Consider the following 20,670-nt stretch of genomic DNA (forward strand, 5'->3'; position numbering starts at 1 on the left):
AGGGCTTTATATAGGGTGGATATATCCTGCAGTCACAGATGGAAAAACTCACTTAGGCTGTCTCACCCACTTTCTCAGCTGTCAATGCAAATTTCCTCCTTAGTTACTATCTTTTCATGTGCTTTTCCAGTGCAATTTTAAGCCTTGGCTTTCTGTCCCTTGGGTTAATCCTTTTAATAGGCTTTTATTAAAAATGCTTTTAGATCTTCAGCAGTCAAAGCTATTTCCAAATGGATTTAAGGCTTTGATTACCTCTTGTTTCTTGGTGAAGAAAGGACTAAGGCAAGGTAGAGGGAGCAGAGAAACAAGGTGCTCTCTCAGGCAGCACTGGCCTGTAGCTCCAGGTAAACATGCTTTCTCCATCAAGTGAAGAGCTGGAAACATTTCATAAACTGCACCAGGGGAAAAGTGAGTTGCAGGCTTTGGAAACCAGCCTGGGGAGGCCTTCAATGCACAGAGGCTCTGCTACTTTCCTGACAGCACGTAGTCAAAAGCTATGCAATATTTCAAGAGAGTCTGCCAAATTCAGGAGAAACTCTTTGTATTGCAAATGGACTTCCCAGGCTACACAGGAGGTGTACAAGTTTGCTCTTGCATCAGACCCTTTGAGTACCTTAAAATGTCTCGGATGTAACAAACTTGGGTATTGTTGTGGTTTTTTTTCTTCTTGAGGGCTACAAGAGCTTTCAAACCCTAAGCCCAAACTGTGAACCCTGTATGAGTAACACTATCCTACTGGGTAAATCACAAGGTCCTATTTTCCAGGGTCGCTGGGGGTGTCTCATGGATGCTCCAGCCGAGCAGCTGGAGGACTGAATTCCTGCAGCTGGAGGTGAAAGGAGGAATCGGTGATCTGGTTTGCTGTAAAACTGGGTGGCAAATGTAGACAATAAAAAAAGGGGCAGGGGGGAAGGGGGGAGGAAAAAAAAGGGGGGGGGGGGGAGCCTTAAGTGACTTGCCCAAGGTGATGCGGGCAGAGCTGTGGATGAGGAGGAGATGCCTGCCCCTTTCCCTGCCCCAGCAGGCTCTTTCTCTGCATTTGGTTTCCATTTGCCCAGGGTCTGTTAGTTGCATCAGTGTCGGTGAAGCATCTGGACAATGGAGGCACCACGTGTAATCTGTGGGACTCTGCACGTGTCCTACTGTGATCTCCCTTGACTTCAGTACCTCTGTGTGCCGCTGATCAGTAAGCAGAGGCCCATGTCTCTTTAAAGCTCTGGGCATTTTTCTTTTCCAAGTGATTGAATTTGAGCTAGGGGAGGGGAGGATTCCTCAGTTCTGATGTAACTGTTAGCAGAACCACGTGGTTTTATACATTTTTTGACAAGAAAAGCTCTCCTGGAAGCAAGTTATAAAATTTTCAGTAGCTCTTTTGTAATTGCTTGCCACAGCGGATATTTTCCAGTCAGCCTTTGCTTTGGGTCCCTGCAAGGTTTGTTTGTGCAGTGTCCTCACGTAGGCTCCAAATGTGAAATCCATTCAACCTTCGTGACTCATTTGCTGTCCCAAGTAACGCTTCAGCTGGAGGAGGAACCCAGCTTGGGGAAGCAGTGAAATGCCGGTGTCAGCACATCGGGATCCCAGCTTTCTCAGTGCCTGCCTAGGCCAGGTGGGGAAGGAATGCCCAGGGGCTTGATGAGAGCCCCCAACATCTTGCCCTGCCCGGGCTCCCACTTCCCTGCACCCTGCCAGTGTTAAGGTGGCCCTAGCAAAGCTGAGCTCGGTTCACTTCCATAGTAGCTGTGACTAAATTAAGGTCACTGTGCTTCTGAAACAAGCACTTCAATGACTTTAAGTAGGAAAGGAGATTTGTTACATAGCCATTTGTAAAATAGTGCGGTTTTTTTTTTTAATGAGAAAAAGCATCCTCTTTTGCAGGACGGAGGATGGATTTGCACAAGGTGGAAAGGTTTGTTTGCTTCCCTGTTGTGTCTTCTCCTTTAGGAAAAGCTCTTCCTTTCTGCCTCCCTCTGTTCAGCCGTAACCCTGAACAGAACTCGTTTTTGTTCCCCACCTCGAAGCTACACAACCAGTTTCCTTGCAAGCCAGCATCATTCGTGTTTCTTTTATGCTTACAGAACATGAACATCCAGGTGGAGGACATAAGGATCCGTGCCATCCTTGCCACCTACCGCAAGCGGGTACCTGTCACGGAGGGTTATGTGGAGGTGAAAGACGAAGGGACCTGGAAGCAGATCTGCGACAAGCACTGGACCATGAAAAATTCCCGAGTTGTCTGTGGCATGTTTGGATTTCCGAGTGAGAGGAAATACAACACCAACGTCTACAAGTAAGAGCAGAGCTTTGTATGAGACACAAGCATGTTTCTTTGAACACTTGGGGCCTTGTTCAAAAATGCAAATTGTCAAATGACACTGGAGACCTTGAGGTAGAAAAACCTCCAACTGCTTCATTCCTTCAGATCAGATTTTCCTTCTGTGTAAATATTTGAAATGTCAAGCATTTCCTTGTGCAGACAGGGGAGTCGTTTGATCCTCACTGTTCTGGCTGAAGACCTCGTGTAGTATCAGTTGTAGTATTTGATAGGTCCAAAATAGGAGATGTGGACAAGTCGGCCCAAGAAATCTCCCCCCCCCCGCCCCCAGCTATAGGACAGCCAGTGATAGGTTCTGTGTTGTGTGCAGGGGAGGGATGGATGGATGTGAACAAGCTGATCGCACTCTCCCAGTAAACCCATCAGCCGCAAGAAAGTCTAAGCCCTTACCCCATCTCTCTGCAGAAAGCCAGCTGTAGGATCAGATCTGGTATCTGCTGAAAGCTCCAGCGGGGTAATCTTGGAATAAAACAGGCCTTTGTTGTGCTTCGTTGCTCAGGTTCCTTCTTCCCGCTACTGCATGCAATTCCTGGTCTCACACCTCTCACGACGTGTTTACCTGTGTTTACCAGCTGCTCTGGCTCTCATGGAGGCTCATCGACCACGGTTCATGGGTATCCAGCTGCCAAATCACCCACAAAGGAGCAGTCTGCCCAGGGGAATATTTCCCAGTAAACCTCCTGCTGTTGTTAATCCCAGTTCAGCTCCTTTGGCACTGGCAATTCATGAGGGTCCCAGGCTGGAAGAGCTGCCAGCCATCTCCAACTGTATTACTCGCTCTGTCCATTAAAGCCTGCTCTGAGCTGAGTTGAGTGCTGAGCTAAAAATGTCAGTAGTGCATCCATGGTACTCCTCCCAACATTGCTTCTGCCTGTGCATCCGAGACGGTGCTTGTGGAAGGATGCAGTCTGGGGCAGTTGTGATTTCAGTGCTGCTTTTTTTTCCTATAATTGTAGATTGCTTTAAAATGAGGGAAGAATATAGTGATCCATAGGGAGAATTGAGTATTTCAGAGCTGCAGGCTGATCGGTTCAGGCTGCGTTACCTGTTTCTTGAAAGCCAGGTCTTTTTTGTTGTCATTGCTTCAGCTTGCTTTTTGTCACCAGCCTTCATCATAGACTTGCTTCTTCCGACGCTGTTCCCTAGAAATAACACCCTAAAGCAGACACAAAATAGTTTAAGTGAAATTCTGTCTCGTTTCTTTCCTACACTGTGACCTATGGAGTGGGAAAGTGTCAACTGGTTAGGGGAGGACTGGATTCTCCAGGCAGGAGTTGTGGTTTTCCTGCCTGCTCCTTTTGGCCTCTGCAATTTCTATTTCCGAAAGCTCCCTCTGGAACTGGCTGGCCACGTTTCATTTCATTTCTTTCATTAGCAAGATCGTGATCAATTGAAGAGGTCCTTGGGTTGGAATAGCGTAAAGCCACATAGCAGCACAAAGAATATAAAATAAATAACCCAACTGGAATTCTGTTTTCAGGCTTCCCAGGGAGTTGAGCAGTGAATTAATAATTGCTACCAGGCGGTCTCATGTTTTGCCCTGGACACCAGTTAAAGGAGCGTTTGCTCCCATCAGTGCAGCATGTCTCCCTCAAACTCAGCTCTGAGATTCCCATCCCCTGCATCAGAGCAGGAAGGCAGAATAAATTACCTCTAGTAAGATAAAGTAGATTTTTCCTGCTTCTCAGTTGTGGTGTTTCCAAGAAAAGCATTAACTTTAGCAGCTGGAGTCATCGGCCTTAAATAGAAGGGTGCTTGGTAATTGTCCTGTCTCTTGCAATAGTACACGTAGAGATGGAAAAACTGAGGCACAGTTGTTCAGCATAATATTCAGCAATGTTGAAAATCCCATTCACCGGAGCTGGAGTTATGAATATGCAGTGCTTACAAATAACAGGCTTGGAGATCTCTGCTACCAAGCCAGACAGATTGCTTAAGTAGCCTCAGTGCCCTGATACCTCCCTCACCTTCGCTCATATTTGGCAAGCAGTAACGGCCTGCTGGGCTCCTGCACCCCAGAAAGGTATTTTAGAAAATATACTGAATTATCCCAGGATGGAAGAAGATGGGATGTTGTTTTATTGGAGGGAAGAGACTTGTAAAACTTTGTCAGCTAGACGGTTTTGTTTGGTTAGCATATGTCATAGTTTAACCCCAGCCGGCAACTAAGCCCCACACAGCCGCTCGCTCACTCCACCCCGGTGGGATGGGGGAGAGAATCGGAAGAGTAAAAGTGAGAAAACTCGTGGGTTGAGATAAAGGCAGTTTAACAGGTAAAGCAAAAGTTGCGCACGCAAGCAAAGCAAAACAAGGAATTCATTCGCTGCTTCCCATGGGCAGGCAGGTGTTCAGCCATCTCCAGGAAAGCAGGGCTCCATCACGCGTCACGGTGACTTGGGAAGACAAACGCCATCGCTCTGAACGTCCCCCCCTTCTTCCTTTCTTCCCCAGCTTTATATGCTGAGCATGACGTCATATGGTGTGGGATATCCCTTGGGTCAGTTGGGGTCAGCTGTCCCGGCCGTGTCCCCTCCCAGCTTCTCGTGCCCCCCCAGCCTGCTCGCGGGTGGGGTGAGAGGCAGAAAAGGCCTTGACTGTGTGTCAGCACTGCTCAGCAGTAACGAAAACATCCCTGCGTTATCAACACTGTTTCCAGCACAAATCCAGCACACAGCCCCATACCAGCTACTGGGAAGAAAATTAACTCTACCCCAGCCAAAACCAGCGCAGCATAGTTTAAAAAGCTGTGTTCCTTCTTGGGGCATTGCCTTTGTGCTTTGTGTTACTGGCAGATGCATCAGGTACAACCAGCTGGTGAGGGAAACCTCCCAGTTCTGGGCTGGGAACCTCACGAGTGATCTTTGCTTCATGATCAAGGTACTGGAATGGCGACCACTGTAATCTGCTCGCCTGGGCCATGAGAGCACTGCTCTCTGCTTTGTCCCACGCACTTTCTGGTCACATACTGTCTTGGAGAGGGAAGAGTTCATCTCTGGGTGGTCACTTGAACTAAACCCTCTCTCCGTGTGAGTGTGAAGCCTCAGAAACGTTCTTCTCATTTCTCGGGCTTTGCTCTCCCTAATTCATAAATACCATTCTCCCAAGAGCAGATCCTTTCCCGTTCCTGCTCCGCAGCTGGGAGACGGGCTGGAATTGGGTTTCTGCTGGCCGGGGCTGCGAGTGCCCCCTTCCCACATCCTCGCCAGTCCCGCTCCCCACAAACTGTATGCTGAGCTAGCTGATACTCTGCTCTGCTTCTGCACAATGGTGGGAGGTGAAATGATTTGCAGATGGATCTTGCTTGAAAGAAAACAACTTAGTTCATTGTTGTCCTGGTGCCAGGGTTTTATTCCTGAATGTAACTTAGACTCTGCAGTTGACAGCACAATTTATGTTAGGAAACAAAACAAATCTCAGTGTTGTTTCTATGTTCTTGTTCATTCTTCAAAGTGATTTTATATAAGCACCACTTGTTAATTCCTCCTCCCAACTCCTGCTCTGGTTGAGAAAGCAGAGTAGAATTAAATGGTTTTTTGCTGACTGGGAGAGTAGAAGGTTGTGACTGGAGACGCCTAAGGCAGAGAGATGGACCTGATGCCTTCTCGAGGCCTTACGGCTTTGTGATTTGTCAAAGAATTGGATGGAGGAGCTCAGCGGTTCCAGGATACTTCATTCAATGTCAGTCCAAACAGCATCTCCCAGTTTAACCAGCCTGCTCGTAGCATTATAAATCTGGCCAGATGTGTAGGGCAGTTAATCACTTCTATGCTTGTAGTAGAAATCAGAATGGTTTGGTTCTCCCTAGCAAAGCCAGGATCTTGAGGGCTTTGGCAGAAGGTGGCAGGTCTGCCTTCTCTACTGCCTCCCTGAGGCTGAAGACAGCAAACTTGTTAACTTCGGTAAATGTTTGAAGAATTTCTCACAGGTAGAAACTTTATGCTCACCCCCCTGAAGAGGAGTTCACCAGCTTCTGTTCAGTGTGAATTTTCCCGGCATGTATGTGTGTAAGGATTTGTTTTCTGCTCTCCCCGAATCCTCTCAAATGCATTCTTACATAGCAAGGTTGCTTTAGCTAAACCCTGAGCCACTTCCCACAGCCCTTGGGCTTAACCTGTGTCTTTGTTTAAAGCTTGTGTGGTGAAGGTCCATCTCTCCTGACCAGTCGAAATGGTTTGGGCTCCAACTTGACCTAGAATTGGCTAAGCTCTCACAGCGTGACTGTTCACCCACACCTCTGATCTGAGCAGCATTGCTCTTGGCTTATACCAAGGCCAATGAGAGGTGGGTTGCAGCCTTTCTATGTTAAAAAGTAAATAACAAGAATGCCCTGAGTTTCTGTCTGTAAAGATCATCTGTATTCTACTTCTTTTTTCTCTATATTCGGTCTGGGGAAATGAGGTGGGGCTTTCTCCGGCTATTTCTTCCCAGCCTACCAAGGGCTGTTAATACCAACCAGATGTTAATGCCTCATGAAATTTCCAGGATGAGGTCATTGTTTGCTATTATAAGGCATCCCCGTAATTACTTCTCTAAGACAGGCTGTGTTTCTTGTCTGCTTTGGAGTTCGTGGAGCTCTCTGCACACGTCTGTGGAGGGCCCTCGGTAAAAATACTCCTCCAGGTTCTCACTTCCATACTAAGCACGCGGACTGAAAGAGCTGGCTCGTGCTATGAGAGTGTGAAGTAACATCACTGAACGCAGGCGCCTCCAGATGCTTTCTGGTGTGTAACGCGTGCCTGAATCTGCCCTGTCGCTCTGCAGTCCGAGGGGGCAGTTAATGTTCAGGTGGGACCTCAGTGCTCAGCTCCAGCAGTCCAAGGGCAGAGGCTTTCATGGCTTTTTGGTAGACATGTAGTATCAGTTTAATTAAAAGGAAGAAAAATCTACAAGGTTTGGTCCAAATTGAACCAGATATTCTAGCTGAGAAGCGGCTGGCACTTTCTTTCTGCCTGCACCCTCCCTGTTTTTACTTATTTTTTATTTTTAAAATTTTTATTCCCCTTTCCTATTTCCCATTCACTTTCTGTTGATTCAGGGTCCCTGACAGCTCTGGTTTGACAGCTAGTGTTTCACCCACAGGACAGGCAGGTTGCCTGTCGCTGATCCATGGGATAGATCTCAGCCCTGCCCTATCCTCCGTCCTTTCCAGCGCAGCATTTACTCCTCATCACGTGATGCAATTGCATCTCTATCTCCAGCCCGGCCGTATTTGGCCCTACCCTCAACCCAAAGGAATTTGGTTCCAGAAAGGATTAGTCAGTGGCTGTGAGCCATATGAGCCTAGACAACTGCTGAGCTTGTCAGCAAAGCTTAGCAAGCGGAAGGGGAGAAGATAATTCTCTCAAGCACCTGAAATGGTGCAAATTAGCCCACACGGGACCACCAAAAGGCATCAGTTGGGAAAACCTTGACCTGTGCAGTTTAGTTTCAAACCAACAACCTACAAAAGGCTCTTTGTCCCTTTACTAGATCCTGTTCAGGCTCTCTGTCCTGCAGGGACGTGCTACAGTTAATCAAAATTGGTGCTCTTTCTCCCAGCAAGTTCCATCCACCTTGCTGTGCCATTTATCACAGCTAATCCTTGGATCGCCGGGACTGCATGGCAGCTAGTCCTGGAATACGGGGCAGCACAGGGATCTCGCAAAGCCACGTCAGGATCACAGCAGGGCGTTGGCTGCTCTGCGCCTTGACTGTTTGGTTTTTTCACTTCTAACATCTCCCGTTTGGTAATGATCTGACCCGTATTTCTGTTTCATTGACTATTTTAGCTCTGATAGAGTTGTCCGACAGCCTTGTAATGCAGTTAGGATGAAGCTGGATTACTTTCTCTTCTCATTTATCACACATGCCCCTTCCCCCCTTAGGAGTCCCTGGAGCAGCTCCAGGCAAGCGCTACAGTTTGGGAGCAAGAAGCAGAAACTGCTGCCAATCTCCTCTGCTGTGAACATGTCATCAAGAGAATTGCTCTTGCTCTCGGAAATTGCTTTCAGGCTCGCAGTTGTTAACACTGCAGCTTTGAGAGAAGCCGGAGAGCCGTGGCCAGTCTGCCATCTTCTCACCGCTGATAGGTGATGGCCAGCAAAGAGAACAGCTCATTTATGGGAGAGGTCTTTTGGGGATCTCTCCGGTCCAAACTCACCAGCGGTATTTGCAGAGGCCCTGTTTGTACACTGCCTTTTGATTTAACTGATCTCTGACCCCTACGTAATGTAGGGATCTCTATTATGTGTCTCTTCTTTGAGTGCATAATTGTTGCTCTAGCTGCACTGTTGATTCATACTCTGATCCTTAGCTTAAGGAGATGACCTATTTATTCCCAAGTGACACCTTAACAGAGAATCATTGTGTGTATGAATGGATCAGCTTTCAAATAATGCTGTTCAATCCTCATTTTATTTCAAGGCGTTTTTTCCCAAATGTAGCTACATCAGTGCAGTTTTTATGGATTCCTAACTTTTATTTTCCTGTTCTCTTTTATTCCTTTAAGGATGTTTGCCAGCAGAAGGAAGCAGCATTACTGGGCTTACTCAATGGACTGCAGTGGGAATGAGGCTCATATCTCCAGCTGCAAACTGGGCAATCACCTCAATGTGAATGCAGAGAAGAACACGACCTGTGAGAACGGGATGCCTGCAGTAGTCAGCTGTGTCCCCGGACGTGCCTTTGCCCCCAGCAGCCACAGTGGCTTCCGAAAAGCCTTCAGGCAGGAGGTTAGCAGGGAGTGAATGCAGCCTGTCAAGTAGGAAAAGCCTGGGGGTGTAACTATTCGCCATCAGTTATCAGCTGTAGGGCCTGAGCATGTGTATGCCCATAGCCACAAACCAGCCTGTTGTGCAAATGTCCCCTCTTTGTACTCCTTTCTCACTACAAGCCCAGCTGAGTTTCTGTCCTCGCAAAGACGTGGTACCTTGCCTCCGTCTACAGCCCTCAGAAGGGTGGGAGACTGGCTCGCCGCTGCAGCTGGCAAGGCTGCGAGCAAGTAGTAAGAAAATACATTTGTCACGTTTCTGTTTGAGCTGTTCTGTTCAAGCCAATTGAATGCATGCCCGGCGGCTGCTGGGCTTTGCTGTTTCACAGTCACTTGAATACTGCTGGGTTGTTTCTCCCGTAGAGGTACAAGGGAAATAAGCTGGCGTTTCCCCTGCCCCTGTAGCTTCTGCAAAGAAATGCCCTGAGAGACTGGGAAAACATGGCCTACAGGAAAGGTTGAAAAAGCTGTGTTTGTTTAGTCTAGCGAGGAGAGGGCTGAGTGTAGCATAAAAATTCTAAGATATGCAAAAGGCTGTTACAAAAACTACCCTAGAGTCAGTTGTTCTCAGTGTCAGTGGGGTGACCGAATGTGAAAGAATAGCTTAACTTGCAGCAAATGTGGTTTAGATTGATGCCAATGGAAGTTTTCCAGCCGTAAGGTACGTGCGGCCTTAGGATACAGCGGTGATCTCAGGATCTGGGGGCCCTTAATGCTGCGTTAGAGGGTGGTTTTTTGCAGGGTGCGTTAGGTGCTTTGGATCCAGCCTATAGCCCTTGGCTGTAGCCTGCACCCCCCAGCCATATACCTCTGCGACTTTAGGAGTGGGCTTTCTCTTGGCACCTGAGAAGACCCCAGACCACACCTCCAGCCACTGCTGTAGTGGGAGTAGCGCAGCCCTGTCTGTGGTTCGCTTGCCTGGAGTCCAGGCACTTCTCTGCCCGAGAGCTTGCAGGATCTAGGCCTCAAAGGTGAAAGGTCTTGTAAATCATTACTGATCTTCTGAGCCACGCACGCTGCCAAGTAATTCCTTAAGCCTTTGTGTAGGCTTTGGATGTCCTTCGTGTGACCCCAGCCTGGAGAACTGTATATGCTTCCAGTTTTAAAAGTTAAAGGCTTTTTTTTTTTTTTTTGCTCTCAGACTCTGTACAAATCACGTGGTGTTCCCGTACCTAAGACTCAGCTCCCACCGCAACAAGGCTTCTCTCAGGTGCAATAGCTGGCAGGTGTCTCTGCTTGGTACTGGGGAAAGACGTAAGCGATGTATAGTTGGTGACTAATAGAAATATAAGAAGAATAGAAATTAATGGAACTGGGCCTGCCACTCAGCTGTGTGTTTCTGACCGCGATCTGCCAGATCACTTATTCCACTAGTCCTAACTGCAGCAGACAGATAGGTTTTACGTGGCTCAAGTTCCACGTTGGTCTCCTTGGTTAACCCAGGACCCCTGTCTGGAGATCTGTACAGCAACTGAATCCATCTAGTGGCTGAACCACAGGCAGCAAGTGGATGAGAGCAGCGTGCTAGCTGGCTCGGTGCGATTCCCAAGCCTCTCCTATAAGGCTCCCAAGAGATATGGTACGACAGCTGCGTTGTTGCATGTCCAGCCACTCCTGTGTGCAGCAGCACTCTTCTGCTGCAGAACTGCTTGTGTGAAAAAGGCTCCTAAATCCAAGCACTAAAACTGCAGAGAACCAAGATGTCTCTTTTTATTCTCTGCCCACATGTAGGGACGTGACAAACATGTCTATGCGTACCATAAGTCTTAGCAGATAAAGATCTCCTTTCATCCAGCACTTTTAGCCTTTTGTATTTTGTGGTGGTTGTTTTAAAGTGCCTCAGGGTAATGCTTTTTGGGCCACAACTTACCTGCAGCCACACGCTGTAAATAAGAGCTGTAAAGAAAGGATGCTTCTTTCCTAGGCAGTGGTAACACCACTGCTGTCTGTGTCTTCCAGCAACCACTGGTGAGGCTGAAAGGGGGAGCCAACACTGGCGAAGGCCGAGTTGAAGTGCTGAAAAACGGGGAGTGGGGAACAGTTTGCGACGATAACTGGAACCTGGTGTCAGCCAGCGTGGTCTGCCGAGAGCTGGGCTTCGGGAGCGCCAAGGAGGCAATAACGGGCGCAAGGCTTGGGCAAGGTAAGAGCAGTGAGAGCTCCCGGGACTGTTCGTGCCTTGTCCACCTCCGAGAACGGTTTCATGATTCAGGGCAGAGTGTATTTTTACTGGGATGTTTGTTTTGGGGACCAGGAATTTATTCTCCACCCTTAATAAGTCTCTTGAGTCCAGGAGCTTGAGGCCGAACTGGAATATAGGACTTAGAAAAATCTTGAGATTCCTTGAAAGAGGTCTAGTGATGATGAGTTTAACCTTTCCCTCAGACAGCTGTTCCAGTAATTACTTCTTCGTTATCATATCCGTTGCTCTCAAATTCTCTTTGAGTTCTCTAGATCCGCATCATGGTGTAATGCATTACTAGAAGGTTCCTGGCAAAAATGGGTCCTGGATCTAGACTTCAAACGCTCTCCAATTTAAGACCAGAACATTAATTTAGCCCATTATAAATAGAAGGGCATTTGAACAGCTCAGAGCCAGGTTTGGGTTTGGATTTCCTGTATTTGGGAGTTGGTTTAAATCCCAAACTGTGGTAAATGGTAACTCAAAGCCTAACGTACGCCCTCTCAAACCACCTTCTGATTCACACGCCTTGCTCCCATAGTGCAAACCCTAAAGAAAATTACACCAAACCCTTTAATGTGAGACTAAATGAATGGGTGAAATTTCTTCAGCCCAGCATGGCTTGGAGAAGGGGAGGGAAAGTAACAACACATGTAAAGCACAGTGGTGGTGTCTGGAATCTGGAAAGCTTTAAAATGTGACCTGTCCATTGGATTTGCCAAAAAAATCTTGCGGTGGGATGCAGGGAGCTGCTAATGTGTTTAGCTGCATCTAGGAAACAGCGTAATCATCATGGGGGGGAAGCAGCTGCCACGGGAGGGAGGAGAGCACACCGTTCCCTGCCATCTCCCGCAGCTGCAGCCTGGAAACTCTTAGCAGCGGCTGCTGGTTCCCACACGCTTTCCTTTCTTTTAACGTTAAACACTGTCAGTCGATCAGTGCACCCTGTCAAAACTGCCCTCTGGGGTGACAAGCGGCTGGTAACTCCCTTCAGCAGCCGGGTCATCACATTGTGGTAGGAAAAGGAGCTCTTTTGGCCCAAACTCATCTCCACGCTCCCGTGGCACAGGGGAGTCTCACAGCTGTTAAACTCTGTGTCCGTGTGCATGCTTACGCTTTGCTTTGTTACAGCTGCATCTCGGTGAATTTGTGTGTTCAAAGACTAATTTGAAGGTCCGGTCTCATCCTTGCTGTGTTGGAGATGTAATTTCACAGGGTAAAATGCGTAAAGATGGGCTACGTGTTAAATCAGTGTGCAGTGTCTAGAAGTCCCAGTTAAGACAGTGACCTGTGGGAGATGAGTGCCTACCACAAGGAGTTCAGGGTATGGAGAAGATGATTTATTCTCACTTTTATAGATGGGCAACTGAGACCCAGATCAAACAATTTACCCTTATTCACACAAGAGTTGTCTGAAAGGAAGATACTGAGCCCACGTCTCCCAAATGTGTTGTCCACTGCAGCGCCCTGGGAGGGAGAACATAGAATAAAACCACAAGCAGTAGGTGAATGTATATGTTGAATATACAGTCCTAATCCTCTTCTTATGCTAAAGGGAACGGCATGGGAGGAAATATAATTTTTATCACCATGTTTCAGCACATATAGCAATGCAGTTTGGCTACGTTTCAGTGCCCGGGACAGCAGCGCTTACTGCCTCCACGTATCATAAAAAAATTTCCCCAAGAAGAGCGAATGTGCCAGGGTTACGTGGCTCAGCGCCATGTCATTTCATTGGTATGACTTTGTCGGGCTCTTTCAGTGGAGAATGTCAGACTGGATCCATCCTGCATTCTTGGTGCATCACCCTCCCATTCTGGTCAGCATCAAGGCGTTCCTCCTACTCAAACTGTTCGTTGGCTTGCAAAACGACTAGGTCAGTGTCACCATTTCCAGATGTAGACCACAAACAGGATTTTAATGAGAGAGAAGCAAAAAAGGCTAGCTTATACGTTCCCCAGCGGCCTCAGCCTAGGAGTCTGCTCCCACATTATATAGATCTTGTGTGATGGGTGGATACAGGGCTGGCCGAAGTGCTAAGGTGCAAAAGGTGGCCAGAGCCAAATTAATTCTGTGGATGGGATTGAACCCAATACATTTACACCTCTGCCTTTGTTGTTCTTGCTGCCATTGTCAGAAGAAGGCTCTAGGGTACATCCTGACTCATTCCACCACACAATCATGGAAATATGCTAGAGAGCATTTTTTTTTTTCTCTTTTCTGTTTTCCCTCTGCCTCAGCAGAAGTCTGAGGAGGTGAGGGGTTCACCAGACAGGTCATTAAACTGTCACCCACGGTTAGGTCTCTGAGTCACAGGTGTGCTGGCTGCCACATAGTGTTAGAAAGGCTCCAGATGGCAGTAGGAAGAGGCTTTTAAGCAAAAGGATCCCACCTACTGTTAATAAACCAATTACGTTTTCCTGCCTTCCAGAGTCAGCCCTTTCCTTTGAACTAAAAGGAGCAGGCTTGAAGTTGGGTAAAATTTTCCTTTCCAGAGGAATGAGCAAAAGAGGGTTCATGGTGAGGCAGTGCGTGCCCGGGAGGCTGCTGGTCAGAGCACAGTTGGCAGTTCTGCCACTGTCTAACTTTGGGAAATCTGTCTCGTCCCTGGGTGCGGACGAAGAAACGGAGCCAGCAGCCAGGATGCCATTGCCATGGTCTGTTCCCTGCTGATTCGAATGGTCTGAGACAGGTGCAGCTCTCTGGCTCTGCGGAGCCCTCATCACTCGTGCTATGATGAGAATAGCGTTGCAGGAATGAAGAATCAACAGTCACTGTCAGAAATGGTAAGAAAACAGTTGCTTTTCTACCTCCGTTACCCAGATCGGTCAGCCTGGCCTCCGGCAGCCTACCGCTGTGTGCTATGCATACTGAGAAGGGGAACTCCAAACTGAACGCCAATTCCTATATCTGGTGTTGGTGACCCTCTTCCAGCTGCTGGAAAGAGCTGGTGAAGGGGTATCAGTGGGTGGATGCTGCTTTCTTGGAAGCATCTCCTGTGGCTTTTGCCTTTCATCGCCACCATCATGGTGCTGCTCCTGGCTGCTGGGTGGAAACGGGCGCACCTGCGGCTCAGACAGGAGTGCCTGGCCAAAGGCTGCGGTGAAACAAGCCACCTGCAGGTCAGAGCACAGCGTCTGCCAGCATTTTGATTATGCCGAGTCCGGAGAGAGCACGTTGACAGCAAAGTTCAGAAGTGGTTTTTATTCTCTGCCTCCCATCTCTGAAAGCTTCCTAGAAACTGCTGGAGACCGGAGGTTCTCCATCTGCTACTTGCAGGGATCTCCTGTCAAAACTACCCGGTGTGTTTCCATCAGCAGTTACTCGTGGATTATATGGGCTCCAAGAAAGACTCTGGTTGTTCTTTTGTGATGAAGATCATCTGCTGGAACCTCTGATTCATCCCCCCCAAAAAAACTTCTTTCTAACCAGTTTGGGGCTCAGTTTGGAAACAGGACCCGAGAGCTTTACAGGCAGGATTATTGCCTTCTCGTATGTGTGTCTCTCCTCTTGCTGTGTCTCTTTGGTGGAAATGACAATTGTCTGCTGTCACTTGTCCAGAGAGGAACCAAATTATTCAACTTGGCTCCCAACAGCTTGAGGCCATTCTCTGCCGTACGAATTGATGTTCGCTCTCGTTTCCATCAGTGTTGTTGGAGTCTGTAACACACGCCTGCCCCAGAGCTGTTTCACTGACTTCTCGCACATCCCTGTGGTGTTATGTTTTGTTGTCCCAGCAAACGTGTCTATGTCCCATTTAAATGTCAGGGCTTGATTGGGAGCAGATTCCGGCATACAGACCCAGCCAGAAAGTCATAATTTGCAAATTCCTCCAGCTGAAGTTTGTAAATTATGTAACAATGGAAACTTGGCTTTTTCTGCGGTTCTTGCGTGCTTGAGTCCCAGAGACTACTGGAAAGAATTTAATGGTAAAATTATTAATAATAATCTTGCAGATTTTTGTTTTATTTTTACAAGAAATCACTGGAATTTTTCAGGATTACCGTGTTTTGAATGCTAGAGGCTAGTGTGATGTCCGCAATGTATTAATAAACTGTTATTGGATATTTCTTCACCACGCAGTAGCACGGACAGAAGGTAAGGACTCTCTTCTTCTTTTTTCTTCTTTTCTTCCCCTAGGCATGGGTCCAATTCATCTAAACGAAATTGACTGTACGGGCTTTGAAAAATCAGTCACGGACTGCAAGTTCAACATGGAGTCACAGGGCTGTAACCATGAAGAAGACGCTGCTGTGAGATGCAATGTTCCAGCCATGGGTTTCCAGAATCAGGTGAGGAGCCAAGTGATCCGGATGCGAGCGAGCGTGGTGAGGTGTTTTCATCCTTGGAGCATCATCTGCCCTCCCTTGCTATGCCGTGCAGGGCGTCAGGGTAGGATCATTTCACCTAAGCCGTGCCTATTCAATTTAGATTTTAACATCTGCATTGTATTAGACAGGAGGGCAAATAAGGATGATGCTCCCTTTTTCCACTGAGCTTTGAGCTCCTCCCAGTATGACGGGGCTTATAAATGAGTGAAGTGCCACTTCAGCTGCAACCCGTGCAGTCCACTGGCCCTGTAAAGCTGGTGCATGTCCCTGTCGTGATGGGATCTTGGTTGGGTCTCGTGACAGCGGTACCCGGGTGGCTGCTGGCATCTTTGTCACATGGAGCTTAACAACTAACTACATGAAGCAGACACAGGTTCCTCTGGGTAAATGGTCCTGCCAAAGGTCCAGAGGGGGGAAGCTTTCACAGGGAGTGTGTTACTCTCTTGCAGCTGGTACAGGGCACTTTCAGATGTTGGGCTTGGCCAGGCTGCTTCCTGTCCAGGGTGGGAGATGAAGAACCAAACCGCATCAACTGGTCTGCTAGCAGCTGAACTGAGGTTTCTGGGCTCAGTGACTTTAACCACAAGCCTTGAGAAGACTCTGAGCATTGCTTGCCCAACTGTTGCATCTTCCCTATAAAGTTTGCTACGACATTTATTCACGTATGAGTTTTTATGCCCTGCAGCTGCGTCTCAGCGGCGGCCGCAACCCTTACGAGGGCCGGGTGGAGGTCCTGGCAGAGCGCAACGGCACTCTGAAGTGGGGCACCGTCTGCAGCGAGAACTGGAGCACCGTAGAGGCCATGGTGGTGTGTCGGCAGCTGGGCCTGGGGTTCGCCAGCCATGCTTTCCAGGTGAGTCCCTGTGCCCTCCCGTGCGTGTGTTTCAGATGTGGTGGCCTGTGTGTGGTTGGGTAGGGGCTACTGGAGGAGGAGGAGGAAGGCTTATTAAAAAACCAAACCCACAAACCACAGCGTTCAGGTTCAAGGCATTAGCTGGAGAGACCCTGAAGGTTAAACCTCATTGCACAACAACCATTGGGGGAAATTCAGAGCAGAAAGAGCTCTTGCAGCTCTGGGCAAAGCTGCTGTTTTCATGCTGCTCGGGGCTCAGATTTCCTGGGAAGCCTGACTCCCTTAGCCCTGGTTGTGCTGGTGGTTACATGCAGTTTCTTGTCCCTCCCTGAGTCAGTGGGGAGTTGAACTCCTCAGGCTGACTGAAGTGTGGAAGCCAAGTCTAAGGTGGTGTCAAATCACTTGAAAACAATTTGATTTAACTACAATCCTGTAGTTACTTCTCAGTGCAGTGTGTACACTAGTGTGTGGTGGAGCTGTATGCATTTCTTGCTCCTCTAATGACAAATGCCCTAAACCCTCCCTGCTTGCACACGACTTAAGAATGGCGCTTAATAAAGGGATAAAAGCTACCAACTAACAAGCTTGGGATAACCACAAAGGAATAAAGTGTTCTTTCCCAGCAAACCTCTTTGGCACAGCGAACGGCAGCCTGCTGTGCTGGCTGGAGGAAAGCAAGCAGCAACTGTAAGAGCTGGAAGGAGGGAAGGCAACAGCTTCCCACCCAGTTCCCAGAAGGATAAATGGCACCACATGTAAGCAGCTGGTGTAGGCCAATAACCCTGGTGCAAGATACTCTTCTGTACTGATACATCCCTCAACAAGGATCACAAGGTGAAAGAGGGGCAGGCAGACCTAGGTCTAATGGTAGATCTTGAAAGGAAATATTATAACCTCTGGGCCTTTACTGCAGTTCCCAGACACCGGGAAAATGGGGATTTGGGCTCCTAAAATAAACTGGTTTCTCCCTAGGACAAAGTAATCCCCTGCCAGAACTTGATGTCTTGCTGTGCTCTGGAAATGCAGCCGCTTTGAGGCATTTCAACCGAGAATCAACAATCGCCAGCAGCTTTGGGGGGAACTTAGGCTCAAATGGCCACCGAATAAATAAACTTCATGTGTGTTTATATAGATGAAACCCGCACACAGAAAACAGCCTTAGATCAGTTCTGGAAAGAAAACTATTTTCCCCAAACAATTTCTGGAAATCAAAAACTCGGGCAAGCAAGTAAAATGTGGTTGCAGGGAGCGGAGGCTGTCCCCGTTCTCCAAGCCCAGGGTCCGGTCGGCTCTGCTGTATTTTCGTGCCTGCTCAGCATTCAGACGCAGCCGGTTCCGCTGGGCTGCAGCGATAAACCCAGTAAGAATGAGCGTTTCTGCTGACTGCCTGCTGGTTTTGTGCAGGGAGGAACAATAAGGCCCTGAAATGACCAATAGCCTCAGCATTCTTGGGGCTGGTTGTTGCCTATTGAGAAAGCAGGAGAGACTGTAGGCAGAAATGGACAGTTAAAACTCTGCCTGGAGAGCGCAGTCCTGCAATGAGTTTGTCTTTAAGGAGTGACCAAGCCGGGATCCAGGAGGACACGCTGGGCTCGCGGGCAGGCAGATTCCAACCGATTTAACTGTTATCCATGGCCAGAGAGGGGACCTGCAGGTCCCCGAGGGACACACTGGGGTCAGATACCTAGGAGGTAGAAGGCTGGAGCTGCCCATGCCACTGTTGCGGCAATCCCCCCGTGCAAGCTGGTTCCTCCAGCTGATTTGCTTGCGTAGCTGCCAAGCAGAGCGCAAGAGCTGAGGATAGCCAAGTCCCTTGAACGCTGGCCTTTCCAACTGCCTGGCTCTATTGACATAGCCCTGAGAGTCCAGCAAGAAACAAGACGTTTTTTCCTTTAGCTGAGACTGCTGGTATTTAGAACAGAAAAGGCCCTTATGCATATACCGGCTGCACCAGCTACATGAGCATAAAGCTACACTGTGTAGAACAGGGCAGCCCTGTGTGCGTGTGTGCAGAGAGTGTTGCTAACAGGGTTAACAAACAGCCTGTTGCAATGGAAGCAATGGTACAGATGGGTTTTCTTTTCCTGGAAACATACTCCCCGTTTTGACACTAACAGATCTGATTTTTTTTTTTTTCTTCTTCTTTCTTCCCTCCCCTTCTCCCAAGCCTTGCAGTTGCAGCTTCATTAGGGTTTAGTGAGCGGTGTTATGTTGTGAGTTAATTTTCTGTCATTCCCACAAGTTTTGTAAAACTGGGTGATGAAGATGAGTAGTGAGCAGGGTTTGAACATCTATGAATCCCCCCCTCAGACCCAAGACGTGCAGACCCCGTTAGTCCTGGTACTCCTCAAATGCCTTGTTTCCACTGGCATTTCCAGCATGGCTGTTAATTCTGCCTCCCTTCCTTGTGCAAGCAGGCCCTCTGGCATTACTTGTGGCCCTCCCAAGTGCACGGATGTCACAAGACAGATGAGGTTTAATTGCTGGGCATCTCTCCCAAAGGCACAGCCTAGATGACTTAGAACAGCCCGAGGATGAATTAATCAGCTGGATGGGCAGAGCAGGGTGGAAAAGTGAGTTTACAGCTGGATTAAAAACAAGCAGAGGTTTAAACCACCTCAGAAACAAGGAGAGAGATTTGCTTAATGCTGGTCAGATGTTCAGGGCAGGGAACACAGCCAGCCTGGGTTTTAATCCCAGTCCCAGCCTTCTGCTTAAACGGACTTGGGTTCATTCCCCGAGTTGCTCTGCTCCAGCATCCTTTGGCAACATCTGTCTCCTTGATAGCGTTGGCTCTTGCACTGATCTTCCCCGGAGGGGGAATGCAAGTTACAGGGGGATGAATATTCCTCCAGCAGTCCTCTAAACACTGAAGGAAGAGCATGTGAAATGCCTTTTTCTGCCCTTCTGCCTAGGAAACGTGGTACTGGCATGGAGACGTCAGCGCTGACAGTGTAGTCATGAGCGGTGTCAAGTGTTCGGGGACAGAGATGTCCCTGGCCCACTGTCGTCACGATGGAGCCGATGTCTCCTGTCCCAGAGGAGGTGGGCGTTTTGGTGCTGGTGTGTCCTGCTCAGAGAGTGAGTAACTCAGGTTTTATTTCATTTTGGCGTGTTTGCTCTGAGATATGCAGGAGAAATGGGGTTGGCCCATGCTATGCCTTGGATACGTCAAAACAGTGGCAAATTGCTGCTGATGGGGCTGAGAAATACAGTGCAAGGAAGGGGCTGGCCTCCATCTCTGGCAGACGCTTGTGGGGGTTTTTTAGTAGCCCCATCAGTTGATTTTAAACCTCCCTTCCCACCTGCCAGCTGCCCCTGACCTGGTGCTCAACGCCGAGCTGGTGGAGCAGACGTCCTACCTGGAGGACCGCCCAATGTTCATGCTGCAGTGCGCGCTCGAGGAGAACTGCCTGGCCAGCTCCGCCGTCAACACCTCCATCACTTCTGGGTACCGGCGCCTGCTGCGCTTCTCCTCCCAGATCCACAACAACGGGCAGTCCGACTTCCGCCCCAAGAACGGCCGCCACGCCTGGGTCTGGCACGACTGTCACCGGTGAGTGCCACGAGGACGGTTTTGCACGCTCGGTGCCTCCTTCCGTCCTCTTCTGCTGCCCAGGGGGGACTGTTTTGCCACGGGAGTACAGGGCTGAAACGCTGGAGCCGCGGCTGCCCTGCGTTAGGGCAGCCGTCATCCTCTGACAGCAGGGAAACCAGCTTATTGCAGTAGAAATTACAGTTAAGAACTGGTACGTGAACAAGACGGATGGAGAGCTCTCGTCGTCGGGATGTATGTGCAAGGACAGTACATACATGGGAGTACGCGTATGTACGGACAGAAGGCAGTGTGTGCCTGCACACCCGCTGTGTGTAGAAAGATGTGGCCATCTGAGCTACTTCCCTCACCTGGGAAAGGACTCAAGAACATCCTGTAATTCCGCATTTTTTTTAAATGCATCTCAACTCCACTTAACCTGTGTACAGCCGGGAGATTGTTTTGTGCTTATTTTTGACAAACCGTAAATTCACCCCCGTAAACGCATCATTTTTCAGGGGGAAGCTGACAGTTTCAGCCAAAGTAAACCAGGGGGAGGAAAGAGAACTGGAACCAAGCCATCCAGATGCTTTGCTTCTGAAATGAGGGCTTGTAACAAGGTTGATTCTTCTCTAATTTGGGGTAAAAGGGAGCTAAGTAACTCGCAGCGCGCAGCTCTCGTCCTG

General features: G+C 48.7%; 1 protein-coding gene across 1 annotated transcript in view; it reads left to right on the forward strand.

Annotated features, from left to right (window-relative positions):
* Nucleotides 1-20,670, forward strand: part of LOXL2 (lysyl oxidase like 2) — a 45,837-nt gene that overhangs the window by 15,784 nt on the left and 9,383 nt on the right. The window contains exons 3-9 of the mRNA XM_076358755.1: nt 2,079-2,290; nt 8,823-9,045; nt 11,043-11,226; nt 15,406-15,557; nt 16,282-16,449; nt 19,365-19,530; nt 19,762-20,005. Coding sequence (XP_076214870.1) covers nt 2,079-2,290; nt 8,823-9,045; nt 11,043-11,226; nt 15,406-15,557; nt 16,282-16,449; nt 19,365-19,530; nt 19,762-20,005 — 1,349 coding nt within the window. The remainder of the gene's footprint in view (nt 1-2,078; nt 2,291-8,822; nt 9,046-11,042; nt 11,227-15,405; nt 15,558-16,281; nt 16,450-19,364; nt 19,531-19,761; nt 20,006-20,670) is intronic.

Source organism: Aptenodytes patagonicus, chromosome 24, assembly GCF_965638725.1.
Source record: "Aptenodytes patagonicus chromosome 24, bAptPat1.pri.cur, whole genome shotgun sequence".
In the NCBI taxonomy this organism is placed as follows: Eukaryota; Metazoa; Chordata; class Aves; order Sphenisciformes; family Spheniscidae; genus Aptenodytes; species Aptenodytes patagonicus.